Genomic DNA, 21,933 nt, shown 5'->3' with positions numbered 1-21,933 from the left:
ATTATGAATTTCCGATTAATTTTTAGGCACCGTGGAAGCTTCGAATATTTAACTTAGTAATGACGATATTACGTTATTTTTCTTTGACCATGACCACAATAGTGTATTCATAAAGACTACAAAAAACTAACCGGGGCTCGATCTCAAGAATCTATCTGTAGCAATAAGAAAAGAGTGAGAAGTTGAAAAACTGCCCAAAGACGAATTAATTAATCAATACCAACTAGAATCAAAATACATATATATCATGCACATATAAAGATCAACCAAGAAAAGACGAACGATAGTGGAAACCAATTCAACGGTAGCCAGGTATATGGAAAACCAAAGAATTTTGTACAAGGTAGATGCAAATTAGAGTTTAAAAATGTGCAGGATCCCCAAAACTGGTTAACTGATTCATTTACCACGAATAATACTAATGCGTTCGGATGGATCTGTTTCTACAGCAGGTGTGTCCTGGGAGCTGCAAAGCTTGTCCACTATGTTTTAAAGGGTAAGATAGGATAGTCCTCTAGTCTACTGCACTTTTCAACCGTTGAAAATGTTTCTTACACCTACGATTGAAAATCGCAATAAGAGCTATGATGGTGAAATCCGTGTAGCCACCAGAGTCTTTTTCAAAAACTATTTCACTCGAAATGTCTCACCATAGAGTCCAAACTGGAAAAAAAACTTTCTTTTACTAAGAACTCACTCACTTCTTTGTAACAAAAATTGCGAACTCTTAGCTACGACCGAAAACGGGTTGTTGCGCCGTTGATGATAATAACACCAAATACCACCATCGGAAATTGGAAGTCAGAGAAAATCATTTGACTATTATTGTGAAACTTTATTAGATTTTAAAAACTAACAAGTCGGAATACCGCAATCTGGCGTTTCGGATATAAAGGTTTTGTGGTCATCATATGTGAGAAACTTTCTACGCATATTTTTCCATTGGTTATGGCTAAAAACTCTAAATATTCCTATATATTTTTTTCAAACTACAAGATATAAGTACCTATTACAAACGTAGATATTATGATTATCATTATCATCAACGGCGCAACAACCGGTATCCGGTGTAGGTCTGCCTTAATAAGGAACTCCAGACATCCCGATTTTGCGTCGAGGTCCACCAATTCGATATCCCTAAAAGCTGTCTGGCGTCCTGACCTACGTCATCGCTCCATCTTAGGCAGGGTCTGCCTCATCTTCTTTTTCTGCTATAGATATTGCCCTTATAGACTTTCCGGGTGGGATCATCCTCATCCATACGGATTAAGTGACCCGCCCACCGTAACCTATTGAGCCGGAATTTATCCACAACCGGACGGTCATGGTATCACTCATAGATTTCGTACTTATGTAGGCTATCGTTCATCCTCATGTAGGAGGCCAAAAATTCTTCGGAGGATTCATCTCTTGAACGCGGCCAAGAGTTCGCAATTCTTCTTGCTAAGAACCCAAGTCTCCGAGGAATACATAAGGACTGGCAAGATCATAGTCTTGTACAGTAAGAACTTTGACCCTATGGTGAAACGTTTCGAGCGGAACAGTAGATATTATTCTCACCCTCAACAAACAAACATTGCCTATTACCGAATACTATACTTATATATGCATGTATATAAATTGATCGTATGCCTATTTTCGTTCATAAAAGTATACATATATACATCTAAAGTGCGTATGTATTTTGAATACCAGTTGTTCAATGTGCAAATATGTCTTTCTGCTCCGAGTAATTGATATTGATATATAAATGATTAAAAAACTAAAACGAAATGTTTTCCTGCGACCTCCCATTCACGTGAGCTCACTTTGCTGTGGTATTGACGAATTTATATGTTATGATGACGTCATACTCGTATTAGAATGCACGAAATTCACACAAAATGTAAGAGTTTCACCTTCTATAACTTTGTTAATAATAGTTGGATTTGCCTCAAACTTCAAAATTTTGTCTTATCTTATCCTTTATGCAAGTACCAAATTTTGAAGTTCCAGCATGAACTTTCTAGCTAAATTTCTAAAATATGCTAATATACTATTATTAACTTTATTTGTGCAAATATCGAAGCGGGATGTATTTTGCGGCCTAGATTTCGTTCAGATAGGCCACTCTGAATTTTTCAAATTTTTCGGTTGGATAGGTGCTAAGAACGAGGCCTGTTACACTTTTTGAGGGTCATATTTTGAGCCCTCACTCCCCTATCTTCCACCCGATATCAAATATGGGACCAGTTTCAAAAAGTACTAATTGAACTCTTTCATTTGATGACCCACATGGCTACATTCTGTGAAAAAAATTTGCACCCTCCATTCACATCTATGGGGAGCTCCCCTCAAACTTAACACCAAATGGCGCTCTTGTTGCATGTAAAAGGAACAATAGATCACGCGATCTCAGCAATTCTCAGAAGGAGGATGGCAAATGATAAACGCGAAAACATTTTGCTTTACATCCAGAAAAAGAGACAATAAAAATTGGAAATAACTCACTGCCCTGATCTGATCTCCCTAAACACTTGTTATAAAAATCCTCAAGGACACAATTCGGGTTTCGAACCGGCAGGTCTACGATAAAGCAGACTTTAACGAAATAGATAATAAAAATTAAATATACACGAGCTAATTATGCTTTTTAAATATGCGCACGTGCATGCATTTAACTAAAAATAGCAATGACAAATGTTATGCCCCGAACAAATGCAAAACAAGCTTGCTACAATCTTATAAACACAGACCTAGTTTAGTCATGGTAACGGAGTGACTTCTATACTATTGACCTCGCAAGGATATGCCTTGTGGAGAATGAATACAAACACTAAAAAATTTCATATTAAGAACTATGTAGTTTGCCTTAATTGAAGACTCGAATGAAGCTTGCAATCGAACTAACTATTCGATATGCCCATTCAGTCAAAATCTAAACACATGTAAAAATGAGTGGGAAGGATGTTTTGGGATGTCAGAACACATAGTGCCACAAAGACAGGAAAATTGGCCATGTCAGTTCTACATAGGCCTTACGGGAACAGTTCAAACCACGAACATTTTATATATCAGATGAAGAATAAGATGATGAAATTCACCACACGCTTCCTTGATTCTCCCGTGAAAAAATCCAATTTGAATATCTAAATATTTATTCGATGTATTACGAACTGGTATACACCTTTGATTATCACACCCATAAAACTCTACAAATTGTAAACATTCTAGATTTCTTTTTACTCGCGTTCAAGGTACCCAATCACCTGGATGAACACCATGAATGAAAATGGTCACGAGAACGACATACTTTTCTGCTACATCACGTCTTTTCCCGAAATGAATAAAACATTAACAAAATTGAGTCTGAAAAAAACAATACACAATCTAAGATCCCAATGGGTCGCTCTTCAACAAGATCCGGCTTTTTTATGAATACTAGCCATTTTCAAATGGCCATCCAAGCTTCCAGAAAACCAAATTGGCTGGACTATGCTAAGTCCCTTTTTCGACGACCAACGAGTTCAATGACTTCCATGAAATATTACTACACTGGGAATAATGCATTCCGATCATGTTCGTTACGTTAATTTTTAAACAAAGAATACGCCGCCAAATTAATAGTCAATGCAAAGCTTTCTCTACAATTTAATTGTATAATATGTGCATATATGATTTCAGTATATGGACAAATAAGAACCTACAGGAAGAGGTTTATTTTCCTTGAGAATTGTAAATCTTATCTCTTGTATTTTGCATTGACGCACTTTTTAGCACGCATGAACTTGTGGTTCCGGCTTGAATTTGCATTTGCCAATGATAGCACGAAGCATCAATTGGGAAGTCAAGGGTGTCGGAAGGTTGTTCGGTATGCTCCCCTTGTTACCAGCCAGATCAGACGTTGTTAGTATTTCTCTCGAACAGTTGTTTCTACTAAATTTAGTTTATGTGTTTTTATTGGAGATATAGAGAATAGGAACCCTGAAATTTTGTAAGCATATTTGACGCAGGCTAATGCAACGTTTCATCCTATTCTGACTTCCAGTGACAACTATCGGTTTCTTGTTAATGGCGAATACTTACAGAAAGTCTCTCGTGAGATTACATATTTTGAAATTTTAGTTATCTCCATAGTGAAATGCAAGGACATATTAGCCAATGTTTAACCAAAAAGAACTTCAAAACCCTTTTTTTTTGGTTTAATATTTTTCAAAGGTTTGTTCAAAGAAATCTATGAATAAAACGAAGGAACATACCGACAAGCATCCTGAGCTAAAAGTGATCGTTTTCATGACCAGGCAAGAAAAATGCTGGAAATTCAATTTGGATCTTCTTCAGTGTTAGATTTACGTAAACTAAATATTAAATTTTTAGATGCTATTCGAAATTTTTTAAATGAAATAAGACCTTAATAAAATTGGTTTACGGTTAACTGCCTGTTTCTCTATAAAAGAGTTGGAAGAGGCAGTTCTCTCGAAGAAAGATAAAAAGGTACCAGGGCCCGATTGTATCCTGGCAGAAGCCAACAAGCCCGTGTTCCACTATCGGGAGACCTACTGGTCGGCGCATTCAAGGCTTGCGTTTTTTCCTTCCCCCTGTGTTAATTAGTGAACTGAAAGGAGACCGCCGTCTGCATACTCACCACTCTGTTTGCATGACATGGCCGGGAAAGTGCTCGAAAAGCTCAAATGATACATGCTAAGGGGGGAACAGGTAGATCCACGGTGGATACTGTCATGCTGGAAAAAACCGAAGTAGCCATCCTGTCTAGAAATAGGATCCCGACCCTACGTCCTATATTGATCGCGAGGTGATAAACGAGTCGAAATCCACAGGAAATTGCTTGGATTGGCGCTCGACTCAAAGATGAGCTTTTTCGAACAAATTAAAACATCATCGGCTAAGACTATAATTTGAGTTTCGGTTTTAAGTCGGGCAATGGCAAACATTGGAACCCCAGATCTAGCAAGCGACGTCTTCTGCTGACTGCAGCACAGTCTGCTGGGTATCGAAACCACCTTGCACAAGTACAAAAACGGAGAATTTTATGGGTGGCGTCTGCTTATCGCACTATCTCTAAAACAGCATGATGGTAATCACGGAAATGATTCCCATTGCCCTTTTTGCTAAAGATCGTAAAGCCATGTACCAAGGCACGGGAGAAGACTCAAAGGAGGTAGTTGCTCGTAAAGAACGGCAAAACACACTAAATGAGTGGCATCTCTCTTGCCAAAACAAGTCAAGGAGCATATAGACTGCACTCCTCATTTGCAACTTAGGTTCGTCGCTGAATCGAAAGCACGGTGAGATTGGGTATTTCCTTACTCAGCTTCTAAGTGGACATGGATGTTTTCTGTCTTACCTACAGAAGATTAAGAAAGTACGATCCCTTGACTGCATTGGGATTGTAGGCGATGCCAATCACACCTTTTTAAGGTTTTGAGGAAAACAAACGTATTTCCGCCAAGTTTATTGGGACAATGGGAACTGTAAATGCTCACGCATACAGTTACATCGTTTTATATCGAATTTAAGGAGGGATCTTCATACATGCAAAAGGAAGGTGTACCATTTTATGTGTGTGGGGTATCAAACGAAAAGTCCCGATTAGTACTTTACGAAATTCTGGGGTCTCAGTTTTGGCATTTAATTCCCAAGGGGGAGGGCGGAGGCTAGAAAGTGGTCATTAGTTTCACGGGTCCATTTTCAGAACCAAGCCAACCGAAGAAACTGAAAATATCAGGAAAATACCACATTGTGATGCAATATAGGCTATGATATGGAGCATGATCCTACCAAGTTTGGTGGAAATCGCACTATTACTAACTAAGTTATAGTAGGTCAAAGTTGCCGCCTCAGTGGAAACTCTAATATTTAGAATGTCAATAGCATTTGAAAGTGGATATTCGGACATAATATATGCATAAACATTACGTGCTAATTACTAATGGGACAAATGTCCACGCAAATGTTTTTATAAAAGAACTACGCAAAACCTTCCATACTTGAGGCGTCCAGCTTTTGCTTTGCTAACTTATTTTTGTTATGAACGGTGGGATTGGATTCGTCACAATTTTATGCAGAAACAGGGAGCTCTCTGCAGGCAACATTGTTAGAGAGATGGTGATGAGCTCTGATAGGAGGAGCCGTGTTGCGCATTATGTTTGGATTCTTCTATAATAGTTATGAAGAAGATAGAACTCGACCGATAGAGGCAGGGGGTTCCGTGAACTACCAGTTCCCTTCCTCCTCAAGCCTTCCTTTGGAACTGGCTAACATGAAGGCTCCCTAAGATGGTAGTAGTGTGACAAACGGTTTCAAGCTATTTCTTTAACGACAGGAAAGTGTTTAGTTGGTAGTCCGACAGTGTACCTTTGCAGGCTTCAACTTACCCTACACAAAAAAAAACTCCCCTTAGCTTGAAAAATATCTGCGGGCTGCAGAACATGGCATGTTCTGGGTTTTCAGGTGTGCTACGACGTTCAGAGCAAAATGAAGAATTAAGCAGTCAGTATTTGTATGATGTGGTCATTCATTCTGCTTATCCGTCTCTTACACGCAATTCACCGATAAGCGTTTGCGCTTATATGTAATAACAGGAAATGATCATAAGGAGAATATCAGATCAATGAACGCCACGCATGCAGTGGATACCATAACTTTACTATGAATTTATGGCGCCTTCCCGACGCTGAATTTCGACTAACGACTACGATTAACTGGATCTTTTGTAGTCTCTATGTTTCCTGGAAAACGTCCGCCAGGGAGCTGTAATTCCATTCTTCTTTGCTGTTTTTCAACACTATCCCGATCAAACGGTATGGATGCATTGATTATGAGGTACACCCATTCTTCCTTATGAAGCAGAACCAGATCAGGCCTGTGGTCGATGGCAAGAGTTTGGTCCCACAATAACCCAATTATTTTCAAAGATTCCCTGTCGAGTATAGTTATAATACAGATCGTAGTTTACATCTAAAGGGTTTTATTGGAGAATTTTTCCGACGAAGTTACGACGCTTGCTCAACATTCTAAACTGGATAGTCTCCTCCTCACAGTTGCATAACCTATTACTGGAATCGGTAATTAAGAAGTCATGAAGAACGTACCGTTAATAGTTTGTTTTTGTTGGGATGGAAGCATCCTGGATTGAAGTGAGAAGTGCTTCTGTCCAAGAAAACAGTACACCTTTAGTCAACCATTTGTTGGAGGCTTCAACAAAAAATGTTGTATATACCCTCTGTGAATGGGTTTCTTTTTCTCTTGTGTTGGAATAACCAAGGTATTGATTGCCATGATTTTATTTTTCTCAAATAACTCAGTTTCCAAAACAAGGTCGTTGGAATTCCCCCAGCAATTTAGATTTCATAATTACCACAGCGGGTGTTGTTGTCTGCAACATATCAAGGTATTTGCATTCCGATTCCATTCACTGAACTGAATGGTGGTGTCCAGTAAGGAGCGAAGTTGATTTTCGTCTTTGGCATACATTTTAATTTCGTTAATATACGTTAAATAACTCAATGTACATTTCGAAAATATGTCATGTTTGACTTGGAACTCGAATTTTTTTTTACTGAAAGGATAGGACAACAGATTCAAAGTTGCCTTGATACATTTCATGCTTGATTGGTATTTCCCCTGATGTCTATGAGAATACCAACAACTCCATGCTCCAGTTTTTCATCACTGTTCTCAGCTGGAAGTTATTCGGGTAGATTTTGTACAAGTATAACATTGAACTATAAAGTTGATATGGAGTCAAAGTTTGAGCCTGCATAGATTAGGCTGTCGAGATATTTCGTTTTAGGTCGACAGGCTGCTCTACAGCTACTTTATCGATTATAAGTTGGTCTTTTTTAAATCTCAACTACTAATTGATGAACATCAGGATGTTTTGTTATGTTCGCGCACAGAACTTAAGTGGAAACCTTGTAACATAAGTACTTTTTCGACATTCTGAAGGACAAGAGACACCCTGCTCCTTGAAGAATTAAGCTCGCGTTGGCAATCACTTGATTAAAATAATTTACAAATACACTGTGAGTGTTCTTAAACCATTTTAACTAGAACAAGTGAATCTTATCAACTCTTGGCGCTTTCCAATTATCTGACTTTCCAAAGACTATGCCACTGTCAGCTGCAGTTATACATATTAGGCCCTATTATTCGCTCCAAGAAGTTGATTGATGAAACGAATAAGCGTGGTAACCGCAATGTAGATCACAGCCTATAAAAGTTAGTCGCAGTAATTTCGCAAGTCAAATGATTAACCAAAATGCTGTCAGCGGTAGTGATGTTGTTAGCGGCTGAATAGACTTTAGTTTTTGAATCTTTGGCTTAGCTTGCGGGATACTTTCAGCATATTCTGTGAATGCAAGTTGAAATGCTGACAAAGCCCCATTATAAATTAGGTCAACATCTCCAGCGTCTCTATACTATTGGGTTCATGGAGTGTTTTACGGGTTCAGTATTACAGTTGCACCTTCATCAATACGTTTACTTGATACACACAAAACTCCTCTAATTTTCGAAGCTAAAACAGATGCCTTTTTTGGAATGATAATTTAATTTTTGATTTTTGAATATTTCATACATTACAATAGTAGAATTCACATAGAAATTTCAATGACAAAATTTGAACTATATTTTTTTCAACAGCCGCAAAATTGTTGATGTTGGTTAGTTTCACCCATATTGAGTTTCATATTCTTAGAAAATAAATTAGTAATGTAAAATTAAAAGCTTTTTGGTTTTGGATAAAAATTGGAGTCGCCACACGTACTATTTTAGAACTCTAGTTGCGACCTCCAGCAGACTAAAAGTTGTTTGAAATATGACTAATATAATATCCCAATTAGGACAACATAGGATAAAATAAGCCTTGTGCTGTGGTTTTCACACTTGAGGGACAAAAAATGTGCTCTACAGGCCCAGGTTTTTTCACAAAGATTTTTGCTTACCTATAAAAAGTCGAATTTCTCCATTCGGCCGCGTGATTAGTTGCAATTTCACCCTTCAAAGCACACTTGGCAATGATGAGCGGATGCCATTGTGGATCCAGCCCCTTGGCTAGCCACCGAAGGAAGATTGATATTCTTTCTATGCGATATCCCGAATTACTGATACCAAGGGATAACATGACAACGAGGTTTTACTTCGATAAGAAGTTTGAAACACGTTGGAGTAATAAGGCAAACTGGGAGAGCGTGGCTGGGATATACGGCTTAAACCAGCAACGGATTACTTGGTATGCTGACGGATCCCTCACAGCAGAGGGAGCGGGTGCCGGTATCATTGATCAAAGAAAAATGTACTTGGAGCCAATGGGTATGTACACTAGCATATTCCAGGCGGAAATATACGCCATAGACAGATGTGCCTTCTTTAATCTCCAAAGGAACTGCAGAGAGCAGAACATTGCTTTTCTCACCGACAGCCAAGGAGCAATCAAGGCCTAAGGTTCAACCAAGTGAACTCTAAACTTGTATGGGAATGTCTTGTGGGACTGAATACACTCGGCTCGTCCAGCAAGTTCTGGATATTCTGGGTTCCAGGCCATGCTGAATTGGAAGGCAACGAGGCAGCGGACGAACTAGCCAAGAAAGGAGCAGGAACGCCTTTATACGGGCCAGAACAATTCTGTGGAATCAGAAACGGTTTCATGGCTATGACACTAAAAAATGAAGAGGAACGGTTTAAGGAACTATACTGGGTGGGCCTACCAGGGATTGAGCAGTCCAGGGTGCTTATTAGGGGATACGAACCCATGCGCACAAAGGATTGCTTAAACCTCACCAAAAAGAACCTCCGAATCATAGTGGGAATTCTCACTGGTCGCTGTCGGCTAAACTATCACCTAGGGAAGCTAGGAATATCTACGGACACTGTCTGCAGGTTTTGTGCGGAGTGTGATGAAACCTCTATACATGTCGCGGGTCAGTGTCCGGTAAAGTAGGTCGAGTCATCTGGAAGAACACTTAATACCAGATGCATAGTTGAAAGATCTGGAAGTAGAAAATATACTAAAGTTCCTACACTATAACCAGTAAAAGGGGCAACATAGTTCTTTAAGGACGCGGTGTGACTTTCCCTTAACAGAATAATATTAATAATGGCTTTACAAATAAAATTAATATTTTTCCCAAGCAAATTAAGGACTTTCCAAAAAAATTACCATTTTTCCACATCAAATTAGCTTTCTTACTTTCCAAATCAATTTAACGACTCCAAATTTACGTATTAAGTAAACAAAAGCAAACAAAACAAGTCGGGAAACCAGAAGCTGGGCGATTCAGGTATGAAAGGTTTTGTTTGCTTCTTCTGTGAGTATACTTGAATGTAGAACTATCCCATTTGTACCTAGCCCGTTATGTATATGCATTTAGCACGTCTGACTACCCACTTTAGTGTGATATTGATATTTAGTTGCAGTAAATTTACACGGTAAAGTCAACTTTGAGCTACTGTAACTTTGTTAGTAATAGTATGATTTTGATCAAACTTGGGGATATGCTTCATATTATATTTTATACTACTATCAAGTTCTATAACTCTGGGATAAACTTAAGGGGGGTTTTACTCAATTTTCCCAAAAATATTGTAATATACTATTATTAACTTAATTTGAATAGATATCGATATCGAGAGTATTTTGAGGCCTGGGTACCATATAGAGGCAGCTTCATGAATTTTTTCAGATTTTTCGGTGGGGTAGTTTCTAGTTTGCAAACAAAACCTTAAAAATGAAGTACACTGCAATGCATACAATATCAAACGTCCAAAGGATCCAGATGGCAGAAGCATCATAATATCAACTACGTAGGATGTGAAATCTCTGATGTTACCAAAATAACTCATTTCGTAAGGTTACGAACCCATGCAACATCACTTGCAGCTCAGATTCAACAGATTGAACAGATCACTAGAGCATTGAGAATGCCTTCTCAAATAAATTTACCAGGCACAGAACGGCGACGCACAGTACGCTGATTTTTTTGCCTTGTGGGCTCGGGCTTTGTCCATTTTGATTAATGCTCCTTCATAAGGTGTTTTGGATACCAACCATCGTAAAAATGCATATGTAATTTCTCCGCATTCTAGGTTGATTGGGTCTAAATATTCATGGAAAGAGCTTCTTCCGTCGTCACGGCTTCAATCAGAGTTATATTTCTCTTACGAATAGTTGGAATTGTGTTTCACGGTGATCGAGCGTACTTTCAACGAAGATACAAATTTAACCCACACTTCATTTAAGAAAATCATTTTTTGCCGTATTCGTTGCTATCTTGCCGAAATATCGGTGGCATACCCTTTCCTTAGTTGAATGTTTTGTAATGACAACTAGAATTGGCAATTATCAAACAGCCATCCTTAGTGATCAGAGACGAACAAGAAGGGAGAGCTATCCCAAAAAAACCGAAAAAGATGGCGAAATTGTGTGTGAAAGTCCGCCCACAAATACTGAAGAAAGGAAAATTAAAAAAAATATATAAATAAAATAAAAGAAACATAAAAAATAATGTAGCAAGTAAAATAAATTCAATTCTAATTAACAGACAAAAAAACGAAGAAGAGAGAAAACAGAAAAAGCTTGGAAGTAGCTTCACCCAGAGCTCCAGGATCGGTGCACAAATGGCTCGTCACAATAAATGGTATTGTGTGTATGTATAAGTACACGTTTTCTATAATGTAGTTCTGGTCATTAAGTTTATTTCTTAATTAGAGATTTTTAATTTAAATTCATAACGAAGCAACTAGCACTACCAGTCAACTATGATGAACTACACTACTTTCCTATCAGATATTCCTTCGTTACTAACTTCTTGCGATTTACTCGACCAAGGCAAAATTTTTTGTATGTTCACCACGTCTACGGCAGCTTCGCGCCTTCTCATCTGGTTATATTGCTCCTCGGTTAAATCGGATTTTCTACAGATTCAGGAAACAGTTGAAAATTATCGACGACTAGAAAACGCATTCCATCTTCAATTGGGAACGAACCTACTAATGTAATCGTTGGTCTTCGCAATGGTAAAAAAATAACGGCCACCATCCTCTGATAAGGATTGAATTGACACGACTAGCTTCTCACAACACAATCGTGCTGAAGCGATGAACTCCTATACTGCCATTCCCATGAAATTGAATCAATCCTTCCTTCTGTGACCAAAAACGAATTCCCTTATCGTACCCCCGTCAAGTACAGCAAAAAGGGCTCCATTCTAATTGCCGCGAATTACGATGAAATACCCAATTTCCTTTCAGCTATTCCAATTTTCCATTTGGTAAAGGCAAAATTTCTCACGACGTTCGATTGCTAATTTTGCAAGCTTTCAGGCTATAAAACCCACAGTATTCAAAGAAGTTGTTTCGAAACACGTAACTACGAAAAATCCTAAAAAATAAAACATCTTTATAAGAATTCTCACTGAGGGAGGAGGAAAACGCGGGAAAACCAAAACACTGACTGCACTTCAAAGTAATCGATAAACTTTTCAGGCCAAACTGAAGACCCCGGCCCAACTGTTCAGCTGTCCATTCATCAGTCAGTCTCGGTATCACTCGTCCTGATTCCGCTAAACATGGCCTTCAATTTAGAATTCGATGCCAGCTCAACCACAACAACTCATGCCTCACTCAGAAACGAAAAACTGCTGGAGCATGCACCCAACAACACGGTGATCCCTTCGCTATGTTAAGGGGGTCATCCCATGTGTTGGATTGGAGAAATCGATTTTTTTTGCATGAATTGTATCTATATATAGTGGAGAATATGTGGGCAAAGGGATTTGCCGATATTCCGAGTCGTTCAGAAATTACAGTGTTAAACAGGTAAGGAGTTTGCAGCCGCGGCTAGAGTACTCGATGAGAAAGAGCATCGAATCTTTTTTTACCTGTTAGTTTTTTACCTGAGCCTCATAAATTCGAACACAGGTATAAATATAAAAAGATAGAAAACCAATCAATTGTCTAAACTTATTTGCTGTTTGGAATAAAAAGGATAATCCAGTCTAGAGTGAGCACTGAAAGACATTCAAGCTATACTCAGTTATATTTTGTTTTAAGTATTGTGCTGTTTGTGTGTTCGGTTTTTTTTAATGGATCGTACGAAGGGAGATCGCTTTAACGTTCAACGTCATGCTCGTATTAAAAAAGAGTATTTCATGGGAATCGACACTTTTCAGAGAAGAAAAAGGACTTCGCATCAACATCTGCAAGACACTTTTAGCAAGCATGAACATGGATGTTCCAATTGCGACAAGTTTTGTATATTGTAATTGTCGAGAAAAGAATGGGAACGCGGCTTAGAAATGCAAAGAAGAATCAGGTGGAAAAGGGGCTGGAAAACTTACTGATAAGGTTATTAACGACCTCACTACATTTTTTGGGCTAACTATTCGTCGACATGCAAATTCGATAGAAGGAATGAAGCAAGAAATTTGGGCAACTTTCTTCCATAAATGTTCTACAGACGAAAATCGTCAGCATCAAAACTGTCCAGCAGGCGAGGACAGTTGGTGCAAATGGCGCAAAGCTAAAGGAGAACTGGATTGTTTCCATCACGAGAAGGCACCTTTGACTGAACAAGTTCAAGCGGTCATTAAACCAATTTACGAAGATTTGTCACGAGATGATCTCTTGAACAGATGTATAGGAGCAGAGACCCAGAATAACAATGAGTCGTTAAATGCACTGATCTGGACTTTCGCTCCTAAACACCTTTATTCTGGGGCCAAGGTCGTAGAAATAGCCACTTTTCTGGCTGTAATTATTTTCAATGAAGGATTCAATGGCATTCTCAAAATCCTAGTAACAATGGGATGTCAAGTTGGTCATATATGTCAGGTTTATGCCGACCGCCGTAATGAAGCGCGAATTTGGCGGTTCGAACGACGATCGACTGATCTCGCTAAAAGAGCCAGAATTGAAACCAGAGAGCAACAATCGGCCTTACAAGACTTTTCTGAAGAGACGGAGGGTGCTCTCTATGGACCAGGTATAGCAGATTAATGGCGAGTTAAAATGTTACCGTTGATAATCACATTTAAATTTTCAAATGCGTTTTTCTCGAAACTGCATCTTGAAAATCGGCTGCCACCATAGCTCAAAATCTATCCAACCAAATTCTTTGAAATTTTCACGACTTCTTTAATACATATTTCTACGGTCCGCAAAGTAGGATAATTGCAATCGGACGGCAAAAATCGGACACAAAAATCCAAAAAATTAAGTTTAAAAGCCCACCAAAAATTTACCTTTTAATATTTTCTAATTATCCTAGTTTGCGGACCGTGGAATATTGTCCACATTAAAATGTCGTTTAGTTTTCTTTCTTCAGATGAACACAGTGCCCTCCAGCGTGGCAGCAGAAAAACACCTTTTTTTTGGAGATGGGTGCATAAATTGACACGTGTTCCGAAAACTAGCCCCGATATCAATATACACATATACTAGAGATATCAATAAACATATGGTGAAAAAATCACGTATCTATCTTTATCCAGTCATCCAAAATAATTTTTCAAAAAAAGGCAAAAAAAACGGCCCTCATACGAGATGACTACACCCCCCCCCCCTTATTGACTTGCATTATTTGCGAAATTAAAATAAAATTTGGAATTGTGCAAATATAATAATAGGAATGAGAATGGTTAAATTGAAAGTAGTAAATAAGGAAAGCTTAGGAGTGTTAGGATGGGAGAAAACGAAGGAATATTGCATAATGCATTTTCCGGTCAGATTATCCCTGGACAGGGCAAAAAAAATGTTTTCAATATCGCTAAGCCGCGGTCACTAGTTAAGTATATTTTTCATAGCTGTGGTTTTCCAATTCTTCTCTGGGGGAATTTGATTCGAAAAAAATGTTAAATGTTTAAATGTTTTAGAAATGATTTAGAAAATTTCATTTCGGAAGTCGTTAATTTGATTTCGAAAAATTTTAATTTTATTTGGAAAGTCCTAAATTTGCTAATTTTGTCTAAAATGATAATTTAAGGTGGAAATGATGGAAAATAGTCTTTTGACAAGTGCTTACCAAACAGATCTTTAGTGTTAAAAGGAGGTAAATGTTTTGACAGAAAGCATAGCAAAGAAACGGTAACTTTGCTGATTGCGGCCAACATGGCTGGCTAGGTCCAACAGATTCAAGTCGACGATTAAATTATCATACTTATCCGCCAATTATATGGCAAACAGGCGGTCATTAATGACAAGGAATATTTTTACAAGTTGATTGATCAGTGAGGACAAGAATATAATGGGCAAAGTTCACCATGCTTTACCATAATCGTATTCAGTCCGTACTCAAGATGTCTCGCATAACATAACTACAAATTGTTTCAAAGGTTTCGAAAAATTTGAGACTTTTTTCCAGCACATGGCAGAAAACAACGAAAATATTATGTTAGCAACTAGATATAATGTCGATGGTTCTTAGCTACTGGACTATATCCAGATTGGCGACGATGGCCTGATAGCGGATACTTTTGATGAATATAGAATTCTGGTAAATGTACGCCAAATTACAAGAAACGGGAACGACAATGATGATGATGTTAATGATAATGACGCTACAATAAAAACACCTGACGGAGAAAAAATCATCCAATCAATCACTAATTTGCAAATAGCATATATTGTCAATGCCGAATGTCCAGGAAGGATGCAGTATCTTTTACATTGAATAGAAAATATTTTTGACAAAAGACAAAAACAAGGCGCTTAGACGAAAATAACAGAAACCTTAAAAATTTAGAGGTTTCCATATAAGATTACAATTTTTCGTTATTAATAAGTGTGTTGTCTGCTTCCAATTTACTATACGAGTAAGGATATAAATATATGTTTATACTTATGCATATGGAATACGTAAAACGGTTTCGACTTTCGATTTCTTAAATAAATAAATAAATAAATATGGTAAATTAGGGACAACACAAAATTTATCTCCTGATTTTAAGAAAAAAGGACAGATTACTGTAAGGCTTCCTTTCACACATCTCCACATGGACCATTAAACTTGACTCCTTAAGGGTCACAATACCTATGTATGTGCGGTGTCGACGGACGACAAACTTCTACTCATACCTGGTTATCGTGATGCATCTATTGGTAGAAAGTAGATACGAATATTTTCAATGGAAATCGGCCATATCTGAACGAAAACTATGTATACATGCAAACATAAGACATTCTCACAGCATTCTGAAGTGCCTGTTTACAAGAATAATTTATCAATTAGGCTTTTCCGATCGATTTGCAGAATTATTTTCTCTTTGAATTATGCAATTACAGGTATTTTAAAGACAGATTTGAACTGTTCTCACGTAGGAGAGCAAGCAATAAATCTAAGAGTTCAATGAATGGTTACACGCAGCATGTGTGTATCAGCAGACGACCGTTGTCTCCTTGTCATGTGCCACACGAAACGTGCGTAATAAGTCGCACGGACTGTCAACGTTTCAATCAGTGGCTCCGCTGGACAGGCGTAAGGTTACAAAATCGATGCGGTTAGTGGAATATGAGACAAGTTGAATCTTCATGTTCCTATTGCAGGAAAACCCAGAAATATTACTCTGAAACAATATAAATTTTTCAACCCGTCCAATTGCTCGGTTGAAGGCACAATGTCAATTCAACTTGACAATGCGTCAGGTTCGCGCTACGCACATGCCCAATTAATTATGCAGAGCACATAATTTATTCGAACAATATCGTAAATTCTTTGCATCACGCTTTTCCTGCGCGTACGTTTCTTATTCAGCGAAATTTCGACTAGCACTGCTGCGGGGAGTCAAAAAGTTCTTACCTTGCGTGGAGACCTTATGCCTGCCATCACTGCACTCACTGCCCAACACACAAATTGCTATTACAACCAGGAAGCAAAGGGCTCTCATGTTGCTAATACCGACTGCAAACTATCACTCAGAAATGACTATGCGAAGAACTGGAAAAATCACTCCACCATATGTTGATTTAATGAACTCCGACTAGGTACTAGCCATCTTAAATTTTCACTTTTAGCGTAATAATGCCGCCCATAACTAATATCTAGTTTTTAGCAACTGGTTATAGGTGGAGTGGAGCACTCGACGGATCAGCATCTCGTACTCAAATCTGTGTGGGCAACCGGTTGCAGCCAAATGTTTATCACGTCCATAATTAGTTTCTTGTGTCCAGTTTATCAGTGAATCAGGTTGGCGGCTAATTAATGGAGGATTAGAAGAACAGAGAAGAAGGCGAAACTGCATCACATGATCATTGTTACCATTCTTTGGGAAATCTGATCGTTTTATCACGTATGTATATATGGTAAAAACAGCCTCCAAACTCTTGACGCTGATTCTGGTTATTTGAAAAAACCCGAAATGACAATACAAATCATATGATGTTTCTCAGAAGTCTTTTTTAATGATTGGTGTAGAAAAAAAGTTAATTAAAACTCAGGGGAACTTTACTTTATACGGTTCAAATTTTATGATAAAAGTTCATGGGAAAGCAGTGATTGATGTAATAGAAAAAGTCTCAAAGAACTATTAGTTTAATATGAATTGAAGGTGAATCGACAGAAACTTGTTCAGGGCGTCGAAGTGTTTCAACCCAGCTTCTGGTATTAAGTTTTCTCCCAATTGCCTCAACATAGCTTGCACAGGTGTCGGACATTGCCCCAGCATACAACAAAACAGTTTTCATTTCATCTGGTAGCACCTAAACGCCTTAATAGCCGCTGGCAATTCCTTTGGCTGTTGAAGGCCTGAGATATACTTACCCATTGCGTTTTGCTTGCACGGCGTCTGCTCCTTCTGTCGTAAGGAATCCATCAATGTACCTGGTAATCAGTTGCCGGTATTCTTATTGCCCCAATGATACACACGGAAACCAGTCTGAATTAATTAATAATAATAATAATTCCTGCGACGTATAAAGCTGGTGCTGAAATCGCATTTCTCGGGGAAGAATAAAATAAGCGCGTTGAATGTATTCGCTATCCCTTCACAAGCTTATGCATTCGGAATATTGCCGTGGACGAAGACCGATCTGGAAAACGTCCAGCGGTGGATACGGACAACTATGTCCAAATTTCGAATGCATCATTCAAAGTCTGCCGTAGAGCAGATGAACCTGCCTCGTGACATCGGAGGTAGGGGCGTGTTTGACGTGGCGGCACAACATCATCGCCAAGCCGACTGGCTGCGCGCTTGCATGAGTCCTTTGCATGCCGCTGTCTGTAAGGCAGACTGTGGGCTGACTCCACTTAACTTGAAGGATCGATGTTTCAATCCACTGAGTGGGGTGAATGGAATGCACGGCTAACATGTGAATTGTCTTTAGCAGCCATTTGCCGATTTGCATTTGTCGAACAGATAGCTATCTGTTGGGGAGTTCTTTGCTGTGATGGAGGAATTCATGTGTGCCATTTAGGACGGCATGGTCGCTATCCGAGCTTACAAAAAGCTAATAATGAAAGAGCGGGTGGAAAACATCCACCTCGTGCAATACATCACCAGACATAATGCTGTATATAAGGTTATCCGTCAAATATCCATAATAGCAACATTGAAGGGAAATCCGTGGAGAAGAAGGTGCACTATGAGCCACTGGCTCGGGAAATAAAAAAATTGGGCGTCTCGAACGGGTGATTGTAGTTCCCGGCTACAGCTACAGGTACTGTACCTAAATCCCAAACGGTTTCCCTTGATGTCCTGGGACTCTCACACAGTCTGGTTCAAACCATGCAGAAATATACCATTCTGTATATGTGCTCCATGTTACTGGAAATTCTCGACGGATTCTCCCATTTACCTACCACCAGCCACTACCACCAACGCCCCTTTAGTTTTTAAGTAGGTAGGATCGTTCGAGCCTAAAGGCTTGCACTTAGTGCTAGTATTAGGTAAAATCCGGCATCTGCCGAGATTGTGATAATTCGGAAATAATGATTCCCTGGCTGTTATGATGACTTCAATTTTATCTACCCACATTAGCGCGCCATAGGTAATCATTGGCCTTACAATTACAGTGTATGTATATCCAGTGCAGCTATTTGGAGATGTATTCCAATTATCACCCTGCTATCCCGCCTTTTTTATAGTCCAGCTGGAATTCTGCCACATGGGGTATCCTCATATTAGCCCCTACAGGTTAAAGCAATGTTATCAGTGTAACCCTAGACCTGTGTTTGTTAGCTCTGCTAGGAGCTCAACTATCATACTCCATATTAACGGTGATATAGTGATGGTTCACGCTACAGATAGGTTTGAATAATATTCATGACAATAAAATTTGTACTTTTATTTTCCGTCCATCCAAAAAGCTAGGGTGTTTGCCATTCCTTTACGAAGCAGAGCATCTTGTATCTCTGTGTACGATGTGTTATCGAATTCCTTTGATATCCGTACTATATCCATTTCTCCTATCTAGGGACAAAAATCACAACCGATGACAACTATGACGATGAAATTCGCCCACGGTTGTTAGAAGCCAACAGAGCCTATTTCAGTTGACAAAAACTGTTTCGCTCGAAACGTCTCGCCATAGCGTCAAAGCTCTTACAGTACAAGACTATGATCTTGTCAGTCCTTATGTCTTCCTCAAAGACTTTGGTTCTTAGCAAGAAGAATTGCGAAATCTTGACCGCGTTCGAGAAAAGAATCCTTCGAAGAATTGTTGGCCCCTTACATGAGGATGGACGATTCCGCAGCCTGCATAACGACAAAATCTATGAGCGATAACACGGATGGATGGATAAAATCCGAATCAACACGCTGCGGTGGTCGAGTCACTCAATTCGCATGGATGAGGATGATCCAGCGCGGAAAGTCTATAAGGGCAATTTTTACGTTAGAAAAAGAAGATGAGGCAGACCCTGCCTGACATGGAGCAATGGCGTAGGTAAGGACGCCAGACAGCTTTTAGGGATATGTACCTCGGTGCAAAACCGGAGTGTCTGAAGTTCTTCATTAAGGTTCCGCATTAGACCGGATACCGGTTGTTGCACCGTTGATTATAATTACTATATCTGGAGCCTTCTACAACTGTTTTCAGCTCTATTTCGCTCTTGATGTCACCGATCGAGTGTATATGAACCATGTTGTTACTCAGCTGTCTCATGTAGGAGTCCTGGTCTGCTCTTGGTAGTTTTCTTATTTTTTATCTACTTTTGAGTTGCCCTCAATGTCAAATCTGATTATTCTGTGATCCGACGTAGAAAGCTCATCCGAGAGTTGAAATTCTTGACCAAGTCGCCCATCAGAGTGTTCCCTAAAGTTATGTCTAGTACCTCCCACCTGATGCTGGTCAGAATTGTTGGCGTATTCCCTACATTAGGTGTTTCTAACCTATTGCTAAGGATAAATTCAAGAAGGTACTCACCTCCTCGATTGATATCGATGCTTTCCCAGATCTCATGGTAGGCGCAGCTGAGGAGAATTGTTAGGGAAAGGGAAGGGATGCGAGTATCATCTCGTGTATAGTATCCTGATGCCACGCCTATCTCTCGAGTTTTCCCCCCGCCTTCCAGTGAGTCTTGGACAGCCACGAGGTCTCCAGTTAGAAACTCTAAAAGATAATTTTATTTTAAGTTTCACTTGAGAATGCTGCAAGCTCTTAGTTTTTCATAAAAGGAATCAAAAGTTACCTCTTGCAGACCGCGAATCTGCCCTGGCTACACCCAAGATTCTTGAGCCAACACTATTACAATGTTTTTCTTAAATTAGTGTTTAGAGCTCTTCTCCAATGTCGGAGTATCATCTCTCTTCGACTTGAGTCCTAGAAGGTATAAGTCATTCAACTGTGGGCACTGTCCACTTTCCCCTGCTCGGCCCTGCCCTTTCAGCCTATATAGACTCCCCGATCCTTTCTGGGACCTCGGTAAGCTTTCCACCTAATGTGCCCTCTGAAGTATCCTTCCTTTTTTTCCTTTCTGTGCACTCTGCAATCTGTAATTGATGAGGCAGTTACGATGTTTAATTGCCTCATCTACGCCGATCGTGTTTGCCTTTGCCCTCCTCGTTGCTTCTAAAAGCTTTTCACAACCGTGTGTGGAGATCCATTTTTGAGTGATGAGGATGCGTAGAAGCTAGAAGCCGTCTCATTCACAGCGGCTTTGGGAAGGAAGACCCTCACCGTATGTAATTCCCCAGCACATATCCTTAGTTCCATTCCATTTCATCCTGACAATTTGAGGACTACAGCCCTAAGCCATTGCGCGGTGTCTTTCGTCGCACTGTCTACCAGTATAAGACCTAGTCGAATGCTTCGCATATCTCCATGATGATGAGGTCCAGTTTCCTCCTCCTCACGACTGAGTGTTTGCTTCGGAAATACTTTCGGCAGTATAGCCAGTCGAATTCCCTTTACCGCATTAGCGCATAGAACGGTGGGTCTCCTAGCTTTCACCTTCACTAATGACCTTTCCGGGATTTCTCCTCTGTTAGGTCCGGGTTTGAATTTCTTGGTTTTGATCTTTGCTGATCCCCGCTTTCTTTGCTCTGATGCTGAAGGCTTAGGCCTGTCCTGACCTTGTCAATAGCTTCGTCTGGTTTCAAACTTTCTTTAGATAGCGCAGATACCATTTATCACCTTCGCACTGAGATGTGCCTCCCTCCTGACGTCTAATATGCTGAACGCAGATGACAATTGGTGAACCTCGGTGTCAAGCCGGGATGTTTATAGTTCCTTATTAAGGCAGATCCAGACTGGGCACCGATTGTTGCGCCGTTGGTGATCTTCTGACGTCTCGATACAAGGAGCACAGAAATCCTATATGTGCGTTCCGAACACAGAGTGTTCCATGACTTCCTAAATGCTATATGATTCTCGTTTTTTTGCGACTGATCACAGGTTTTATAGACCGCATACTCTCACTAGATTTTTATAATAATAGCTTCGGTCATTTTCGAGTAAATTGGAACTGGCAGGTAGACGGACATGAAAGTTCAGAGGGTTGAA

General features: G+C 39.4%; 1 protein-coding gene across 1 annotated transcript in view; it reads right to left on the bottom strand.

Annotated features, from left to right (window-relative positions):
* The window catches only part of LOC119649963 (uncharacterized PE-PGRS family protein PE_PGRS54-like), a 36,924-nt gene extending 19,841 nt beyond the window's left edge, over positions 1 to 17,083 (bottom strand). Inside the window, exon 1 of the mRNA XM_038052399.1 lies at positions 16,793 to 17,083. Coding sequence (XP_037908327.1) covers positions 16,793 to 16,880 — 88 coding nt within the window. The 5' untranslated portion in view covers positions 16,881 to 17,083. The remainder of the gene's footprint in view (positions 1 to 16,792) is intronic.
* Positions 17,084 to 21,933: the final 4,850 nt, after the last annotated feature.

Source organism: Hermetia illucens, chromosome 2 (genome assembly GCF_905115235.1).
Source record: "Hermetia illucens chromosome 2, iHerIll2.2.curated.20191125, whole genome shotgun sequence".
NCBI classification, from domain to species: Eukaryota; Metazoa; Arthropoda; class Insecta; order Diptera; family Stratiomyidae; genus Hermetia; species Hermetia illucens.
Note: the sequence above shows the minus strand (reverse complement) of the source record. Positions and strands in the feature narration are given on the sequence as shown.